Source organism: Chrysochloris asiatica, unplaced genomic scaffold, assembly GCF_000296735.1.
Source record: "Chrysochloris asiatica unplaced genomic scaffold, ChrAsi1.0 scaffold00156, whole genome shotgun sequence".
Classification (NCBI taxonomy): Eukaryota; Metazoa; Chordata; class Mammalia; order Afrosoricida; family Chrysochloridae; genus Chrysochloris; species Chrysochloris asiatica.
In genome coordinates this window covers 7377095-7386814 of record NW_006408674.1, presented here as the reverse complement: position 1 = coordinate 7386814, position 9720 = coordinate 7377095, and the positions used below count along the sequence as shown (strand labels likewise).

General features: G+C 44.0%; 1 protein-coding gene across 1 annotated transcript in view; it reads left to right on the top strand.

The window, feature by feature from the left end:
- Nucleotides 1–8364, top strand: part of WHAMM (WAS protein homolog associated with actin, golgi membranes and microtubules) — a 30752-nt gene extending 22388 nt beyond the window's left edge. The window contains 6 exon segments of the mRNA XM_006870951.1: nucleotides 2855–2941; nucleotides 3178–3273; nucleotides 5013–5243; nucleotides 5245–5305; nucleotides 5308–5481; nucleotides 8060–8364. Of these exon segments, the coding sequence (XP_006871013.1) occupies nucleotides 2855–2941; nucleotides 3178–3273; nucleotides 5013–5243; nucleotides 5245–5305; nucleotides 5308–5481; nucleotides 8060–8364 (954 nt within the window).
- The last annotated feature ends 1356 nt before the right edge of the window (nucleotides 8365–9720 follow it).

Below are 9720 nucleotides of genomic sequence, written 5' to 3'. Positions count from 1 at the left end.
GGCAAACTGATGCAGCAATGGAGATGCTCACTCTTCTATGCCGATAAAATTAGAAGATAGCTACTTAGCCAACTGGTTGGAAGAGATCCATATTTGTGCCTATTCCAAAGAAAGTGACCCAGCAGAATGCAGAAATCATTGAACAAAATCACATGCAAGTAAAATTTTGCTTATGATAATTAGAAATCATTTGCAGCAGGAAGCTGTCAGAAATTCAAAGCTGGATTCAGAAGATGACATGGAACTAGGGATATCATAGCTGATGTCTGATGGATCTTGGTTGAAAGAAGAGATTACCAGAAGGATTTTTTGACTATGCAAATGCATTAGACCATGTGGATCATAACAAACTATGGATAACATTGGAAAGAATGAGTATTCCAGAATATTTACCTGTGCTCCTGAGGAACCTACATATAGACCAAGAGGCAGTGTTAGAACAAGGGGACACGGAATGATTTAAAATCAGGAAAGGTGTCCATCAGGGTTTGTATCCTTTCACCACACTTATTCAATCTGTATACTGAGCAAATAATTCGGGAAGCTGAATATATGAAGAAGAATATGGCATTAGGACTGGAGGAAGACTCATTTAACAACCTGCAATATACCTTGCTTGCTGGAAGTGAGGAGGACTTAAAATACTTACTGATGAAGATCAAAGACTACAACCTTCAATATGTATTGCATAGAAATCATAAATGATCACTATTGGAACAATAAATAACATGATAAATGGAGAAAGATGGAATTTGTCAGACTTCATTTTACTTGGATCTACAATCAACACTCATGGAAGCAGCAGTCAAGACATCTAACGATTAGGCAGATCGACTGCAAAAGACCGCTCTAAAGTGTTCAAGAGCAGAGATGTCAGGATGAAGACTGATGTGCATCTGACCCAAGCCATGGTATTTCAGTAGCCTCATATATATGTGAAAGTTGGACAATGAATAAGGAAGATGGTAGAAAACTTGGTGCATTTGAATTACAGTGTTGGCAAAGAACATTGAATATTGGTGCATTTGAATTATGATGTGGTAAAGAAGTGTCACGGATTGCGGGAAGAATGAACAGCTCTGTCTCAGAAGAAGTACAGCCAGAGCACTCCTTAGAAGTGAGGCTGGTGACAGCTTGTCTCTCATACTTTGGACATGTGGACAGGTGGAATCATCATTCCCTGGAGAAGGACATCATGTTCAGTAAAGAGGAAGGTCAGCAAAAAAGAAGACTTCTAACAAGAGAGACTGATACAGTGGCAAAAAAAAAAGGCTCAAACAGCAATTGTCAGGATGGCGTAGGACTGGGCGCTGTTTCATTCTGTTGTGTACAGACAGGGTCACTATAACCAACGTGACAGCACCCAACAACGACAACGTAGAAAAGAGAACGCACCTATATGTCATTGTTTTTCAGACTTCATATGTATTTACTTGTATTTGTTATAGTTTTCTTATTTGAATTAGAAGCAGAATTGTAGCTTACAAAAATGTACAATATTCTTCCATGGTCTGTGCAAATATGAATACTTTTTAAAAAAACTGTTGTTGAAAGAACATGTTCTTTGCAGGTCTGTGGACTTTAGGAGTGGTTTTTCATGTGATTTAAAGATACAGAAGCACTTGCCCTTGGCTCCTCATTTCCTAAAACCCAAGAATATTGGGAAAAGTCGTTTCCAGTATAGAACTGTGGGGAGACAGAGGTGCCTCCACCTCCTTTGGGGTACAGTTGTGGCAAAGTGCATTTTCGTACACAGACTTGGTGTATTAACCTCTCCCTGCCTTACAGGGGCGGGGGTTAGGGTGGTGGTTCCTGCCACTGAGTTCTGGACATGCTGACATTTGGATGGTACTGGGTCAATTGAATGTGGTAGTGGAGGCGACAAGCTCCAGATTCCATTTGGGCTTCACATCATGTGTAGCTGTGTGATCTTACTAAAGAGGATCATGACAGTAAGAGTGCCAGACTGGTAGCTATTACGAGGAGAAAATGGCATAAGGAAGAATAAAGTACTTGACATTGAGGCCGGAACTTACGACATAGTAAATGTGTGAATGATTATTAGTGTATTCTTACCATGAAGTCCTGGTGTGGTGCTGTGGGGTAAAACGCTAAACCACAAGGTCAGCAGTTTAAACTCCTTGGAAACCCTACCCAGGGTCGCTATGGGTTGGAACTGACTTGGCAGCACTTCACAATGACAACTCCTTTCCATGGAGTCCTTTGTGGCGCTGTGGGACAAGCACTGGACTGCTAACCACAAAGTTGGAGTTTCAGTCCCACCAGCCACTCCTTGGAAATCCTACACAGAGTCTCTATGAGTTGGAGCCAACTGAAGAGCCCTAAACAGTGACAACAACATTCTTTTCCATACATTACAGGTGATATGTGGAGGGTGCTCAGCATAGGTGAAATATGGTTTCAGTCTAATTTTCAGGTATTTGTAGGCTGCATGTGCTTGTGTAGCTACATTTGGAAACCTAATGATTGTTTATAGCTGGGAAATGGGTTTAAAATAGCCATCTTGAAACAGATTCTTAGGACATAATGCATTTATGAATGGGGACCGTCTGTATGTACTCTCATTTTTAGCTTGTTGGGAGACTGTTTCATCTCTCATGTTGCTAAATTACAGCGAGGGTCTTCTTTACTGACAGCATATCATATTCCTTTATAATCAGCCAGTTGGCCCTCATCACATGACTGGACGAGACAGTTCCATTAAGCACACCAGAAATTCATTACTGAATGGTTTGCATGGCAGTGCACCTTTAGTGCTTTGTTCTTTTAACCTTCATGCTGTGGTGCACTGTGATGTTCACAACCACAAAGGTGATTTGTATTACTCCACTAGGACCAGTGCAAAGAAAACCATCGACTCAGATTGCAGCAGGCTGAAGAAAGTATAAAATATTTTCATCAACATCATAGCATTCAGATGGTGAGTAACTGAAGGAAAATGTCTTCTGTTTGCATAATGTGACAACTGGCCTCAGTTTGTGGGGATCCGTGCTCCCCAATCTGGGTCTGGGGCTGTCAGCCGTTCTCCGGGTGACTGCGGTTAAGTCCAAGCACCCAGGGAACAGGCACAGAGGGGTGTGGTAATGTGAGGTCACAGCCCCTTTCTTTGTCAAAACTTTCATTTTGAGAAATTTGTAAGTCTGTGTTTAAATTTAGAAAAGAGACAAGATAAAAGATGAGGAACAAAAGAAAAAAGAATGGATAAACCAGGAACGCCAAAAAACACTGCAACGACTAAGAGCCTTTAAAGAGGTAAGTTCGTTCCTGAAATAATCACTGCCCCTCCATTTTCTGGGGAAACACATAAAGATTGCCTAATTTAAGAGAAAAGTATCACATTGTATGAACTGATAATCCGGGACACAGAGTGTTTCAAGAATGCCATTATTTGTGGTATTGTTAGGGCTAAGTCCCACCGAGCAGGTTGTGACTCATAGTGACCCTGTACAGGATTTTCAGGAGCAGCTAGTGGTTTTGAACCACTAACCTTGAGATTTGCTGTCTAGTGCTTAACTACAGTGCCACACCAGGATTCCTATTTGTGGTATAGAAATTAATATACAGTTGAAGTCCTGGTGTGGTGTTTGCTGTAGGATAAGCACTGAACTACTAGTCACATGGTTGGCCTGGTTTCACTCCTTGGAAACCCTTACAGGGTTGCTATAAATTAGAACTGACTCAACAGCACGGAACAACAGCAACATATGTATTGTTTGTTGTTGGGAAGTGCCACTGAGTCAGTTCCAACTCATAGTGACTGTGTATGGGGTTTCCAAGGCTGTAAATCTTCGTGGGAGCAGAAAGCCTCATCTTTCTCCTGTAGAATGGCCTTGAACTGCTGACCTTATGGTTAGCAGTCCAGTGCTTATCCTACAGCGCCACTGAGCAAGCCCCTCCTCAGGAAAAACATGAGGCCATCTGCTGCCTTGCAAACCCTAGGGAGCAGTTCACCGTGCCACCCATGTGGGTTCCTGCTCTCCCATCCTCACCAAGTGGTGCCAGCCATGCCCCCATCTTAGAGCTCTTTAAAATGCCAGCAAGGAACAAACACTGGGACGGAAGTACCCTAAAGTGTGCTGTTAGGGAATCACCAAAGCCAAACCCACTGCCACCCCGTGATTCTGACTCATGGCGACCCTATAGGACAGGGGCTGGCTGTTCTCAGCATTTCTGAGACTATAAAGCTTTACAGAAGCGACTGCCTCAGCCTTGTCCCAAGGAGTGACTGGTGGGTTCCAACCTCTGGCCTTCAATTAGCAGCCTAACACTTACCTCCTTGAAGAAGTGAATTGGTGAAGAAGGGAAGTGATTATCTACAGGATACTTGTTGAGCCCAGAGGAGCTCTTCTTAAATGTCCCCAGGAGGACAGGCTACCTGACAATATCAGGCAGGCATGCTGCTGCCAGGACGCCAAGTGGGAGACCCTTGATCTCCAACATCCAGAGAAGGTAGGGCAAGCACTGGAGTTGAGTCCTCCAACCCAGAGATTCTGGAGTTCTCACTATACTGGTATATTATCAAGAAGCTGAAAAGGATTTGTACTATTTAATGATTTTTAATGGCTGCTTTTTGTTTGCAATGGAGACCCGGTGTGTGTAGGATAAGTATTGGACTGCTAACCACAAAATTGACCTTTCAAACACATCATCTGCTCCTTGGAAAGCCTATACAGGGTCGCTGTAAGTCAGAACCAGCTCAGTGGCACTAACAACCACATACGCAGCTACTCCTCAGTGCTCTTTATTGACGTGTTTGTAGTCAGTTACTGTAGTTGTGACAGAGGCCTGGTGTGGTGCCATCGGATAAGCACTCGACCTCATGGTCAGTTTGAACTGCAAGGTCAGTGGTTCAAACTCAGCAGCCACTCCTCAGAAACCTTATACAGGGTCTCTGTGAGTTGGAACTGACTCAACAGTATTTAACAACAGCTACTATGTTTTTGAGGGTTTGCATTTACGCCAGCTTTCTTACACCTGTTTTTCATTTTCAGAAATGTATAGGTCAGTCTGTACTAAAAACTTCGTGCTCAGAACCTGTGACTCTGGCCCTGCCATGTGGACTTTCCCAGCAGACAACCTCACTGGCTTCTCAGACGGTGTCAGGAACTCAGCCGGCATCTGGGAAAACCAGAACTGCTTCCTTCTCTCAAGTGAATAATGTGAACAGCCCTGAGTGGCAAGACTGTCCTGGAAACATCCCTGTCCAGATTTTTGTTCCAGTCGGTGAGGACACATACTCCAAGTCGAGTGAGGAATTGTCACCGCCACCCCCGCCGCCTCCTCCTCCACCACCGCCGCCACCGCCTCCTCCTCTCCCACCACCTCTTCCTGCTTTGCCCTTTTTTCCTCATCGGAACTTACACTTCAGGACTTCCGGAAAAGATGAACAGCCACTTCCACTGGTCTGTGAACCACTTCCTGAGAGACCAAGGGATTCTTCTGGAAGTTTTAAATGCCCAGGTAGTTGCTGGAGTTTTGTCTTTTCTCCCTATGGAGTGTTAAGTTGTTAAGCATTCTAAATTTAGAAGTCGACATCTTCAAATCAAGATCTTTCTCAGAATTCTTAATATATTGCAGTATTTGTGCCTTAAGTTGTTGTTGTTAAGTGCCTTGGAGTTGGTTCCAACTCATAGTGACCTGTAGAGGGTTTCTGAGGAGTGCCTGGTGAATTTGAACTACCCATCTTTCATTTCAAATCAACCTTGCGGCCTAGTGCATTAGCCTGCAGCACCATACTAGGACTACATTGCAAATTTGTTGTTGTTATTGTTAAGTGCTATCGAGTCAGTTCCGACCCATAGCGACCCTGTATAGGGTTTCCAAGGAGTGACTGGTGAGCTGAACTACCAACCTTGTAGTTGAAACGGTTTTGCAGTCTGGTGCATTAACTTGTACTGCCACACCAGGACTGCATTGCAAAGTTAGTGTGGTCTAAATTGGAGTTTGATCAATGGAAATCACCTTGAAAAGAAGCATCTACAAATTTATTGATCACATCTTGGGATTTCTGAGGTCATGAAATAATCAACCTATTTCTGGTTTCTTAAGACTTCAATTTATATTAGATTTCTGTTATTTGAATATTTTCCCACACTGCTTTGAATTAAGCTTACTGTGTCTCTCCAAGTCATTTGCAGAATTAAATTGTTGGAAATTACTATAGAGGAATATGAACCAGAGGCAATTCTGGCCGACTGAAAACCCAATTATTGGGTTTTTTAAAAAATTGGTGGGCGACTTTTTGCCTTGAAATTTTTGCCAATACACTGAGTACAACTGAATATTCTTTTGTTTAGTAAGAGTTGTGGTTCTAATTGTAATTATGGCTTTTGATACTATTTAGGAGATTGGCTGAAATCTGCCCAGACTTCGGACTGTCACTTTGGGATTTATTTTGCTGTGTATGCGTATTTTTTAAAGTTAACTTTTAGCAAAATGCCCTGTTCATGTATTTAACAAATACAGCACTTCCCCTGGGAGCTGCCATGTTCCTGTGATGAGCGATGTGAATGGTGGAGCCACAGCTGCAGGTTTCACTGGACCTAGAGCCAGGCTCCCATGGGCACAGCGCATTAGTAAAGGGAAGACAGTGTTAGAGCCAGGTTCTGATGGGCACAGCCACATTAGTAAAGGGAAGACAGTGTTAGAGCCAGGCTCTGATGGGCACAGCCACATTAGTAAAGGGAAGACAGTGTTAGAGCCAGGCTCCGATGGGCACAGCCACATTAGTAAAGGAAAGACAGTGTTAGAGCCAGGCTCTGATGGGCACAGCCACATTAGTAAAGGGAAGACAGTGTTCTGTCTCTGTTACCCAAAACAAGAGCTTGCATGCCTATACCCCGTCTGAGTGTGGCTGTGGGCAGCTATTTGTGTGGGCCCTGGGGTTTCATACCCAACTGCCTCATTCTACTGAAAAGAATAAGAAAGTGGGAATTACCACCAAAAAAAATAGGCTTGATTGTGAAACCTGGTCCTTTACATCCAGAAGGGGATTGTAGTAAGTCACAGGAGAGACTCCAACGTGAAATAGTATTTTCTGTGCTGTAGCACGGTTGTTAACTTGTGATGTAGCAATGTAATCAGTCGTGAAGCCTTACCTGGAAGAGCTCTTGGTGGCCACAGTCATAATCCCGTCCACACAAGTAGTGAAGATTTTTACCTGCTCAGGGATTTCAGAGTGGCAGAGAGGTGAAAAATTGCTTCTCCTCGTCCAGGCCCTGACACTGTGATCTGGTTTGTGTTTTGACAGCATTTCACACTCTCTGCACTAGAGCATGTTAGCCCCTCAGGTGATGTTGTTGTTATTGTTAAGTGCCGTCAAGTCAATTCTGACCCATAGTGACCCTGTATAGGGTTTCCAAGGAGTAGCTGGTGAGCTTGAACCACTGACCTTGCAGTTCAAATGACTTTGCAGTCTGACGCGTTAACCTGCAGCGCCACCTCAGGACTCCTCAGCTGATGCAGGTGGACTGAACCCCAGTATCTGCAGTAGAAGGTGCCAGTGCCGCCCCTCCCCGGCTCAGTGAGCTTCCCTGGCAGCCCTTTGATGTGGGAAAGCTACTTACTTCAGTGTCGTAGAAGGAATCCTCACACAGTACTAGTGTTCCATCGAGTGGGTGAAATGTTAAAAATAAAGATGTTTTTTAAAAAGTCTGAAGGGAAGAAAAGGCACTACATTTTTCAGAGCACCAAAGTCATGCGTATTGGATCAGATTATGTACACCGGAGACATCCATTACTCTTACGAGTCACACGGAAAGAAGTCAGTCTTGAAAACCAGCTATCCTAACAAAAGGTTTGCGTGACTCTGCCTCTAAGTTGCTGTGGATTTGGAGACGTTAGTGGAAAGTAAGCAGCCACGGCAAAGTATTAGCTATTAAACTATTCTGGGGTCAAACGGGGAGCTTATTATTCATTTGTCGAATAGATAAAGCATTTGTTTAATGGACTGATGATGACTTGTTTAAGTCATGACATCAGCTAGTATGTGGTGAAGAGTGTTTTCTTGACAGTCATTGCTATCTTTACTCTATTTCAGGATCCATGGATGAAGTGTTGGCCTCATTAAGGAATGGCAAGAGCCCTCTCCAGAAAATGCACGTGCCCACCCTGCTGCCTCCCCACACCTCAGTCAATGAGCACATTCTGGCCGCCATTAGACAAGGAGTCAAACTAAAGAAAGTCCACCGAGACTTTGGCTTGAGCCCCAGCACCAAAGCCACCAGCGACCTAGAGAGGAGCATCGAGGCGGCCCTCCAAAGAATCAAGAGAGTGTCTGCTGACTCTGAGGAGGAGGAGGAGGATGAAGGCAGTGAACAGAGCCCCGATGACTGGGACCAGTAAGCTCTTCTCCAAGGACAACAAGGCCAACCCACCAGAGTGTGCGTGAATGAAGAGAGAGGAGCACACAGAGCGCCGTCAGACTAGCCACAGAGCACCCTGAAAGATCGGTAGGGCTTTGAGGGTTATAAAAAGACAGCTTTTATCTGATGGTGTGGCTTTTTAAGATTGAGAAAGGAAGGAGCGATGTGGTGACTTCCCACGCCAAGCCAGAGTGGGGATCTGAGCGCCCATGGTATATGTGGCTGGCATCAGAGATTAGCGCTAATTTTTCACCATGGATAATCTAGAATCATTCCTGATTCTGAAAGAAAGTTTACATCATCATGGTGACCAGCACTGTTAGCCTACTGCTGGTGTCGTGTGTGTGTGTGTGTGTGGGGGGGGGGATAATAATTGCTTCTTCAGAATGAAAGATTTGAATGTGAACATTATTTTAGCAATAATCAGAATAAATTGCTTATATTCAGAAGTCATTTTAAATAAGATTTATTTTATGTATCAAGTACTACATAAACTCACAATAAAGAACTATTTATAATGATTGGTGTCATTCATGAGGAAATGGAAATGGAACACTTCAACTGATGTAATCAGTTTCTTATGGTTTCCAAAGCAAAACCCTCCCTGCCTAAGTAGGTTTAAAATTTTTAGTAGGAGTTCAGCTAAACTATTTGTTTAAGCAAATACGAAGGGTGGGACTAATGGTTTCCCTCTGGAACTGAAGTCTCAGCTGTGAGTGTTTCCCTCCCTCCTTCAGGTAATAGTGAGAAAGGGGAAGGGAGACAATACCAGGCAGTCTGCTGGCTTGTCCAGTGTGTCCCCACTGACTTCCTAGGCCTCACTCTTTGTCATGTCATTTCTGGATCGCCTTTCTTTCCAAAGGGCAGGGCTCCTTTCTAGAGCTTCTAGGGGAGAGTTTCCTTGCCTTTTCCTGCGTATGAGGCTGCCAGGCTTCCTTGGCTGTGGCCTCTTTCAGCTGCAAAGCCATTACCTCACTGACCCTTCTTCCATTGCCACACTACTCTGACGACAGTCAGAAGGAAGGTCTAGGCACTTGTGGTTGCACTTACCGACCAGTCGAAAGGTGGACCATTTGAACCCACCTGGTGGCACCGGTGGGAGGAAAGACTGGTGATCTGCTTCTGTAAAATTACAGCCAAGGATCCAACAACATAGCAAAGAAAAAATAACCAATCACGATCAAGTGGTATTCATGCCAGGTGTGCAGGGATGGATAGGTGTTAGAAAAACAATTGACGTAATCCACCACATAAAAAAGGAAAAAATCCCATGAGTGTATCAACTAATGCAGAAAAGGCATTTGACAAAAATCTAACACCCATTCCTAGGAGCTCT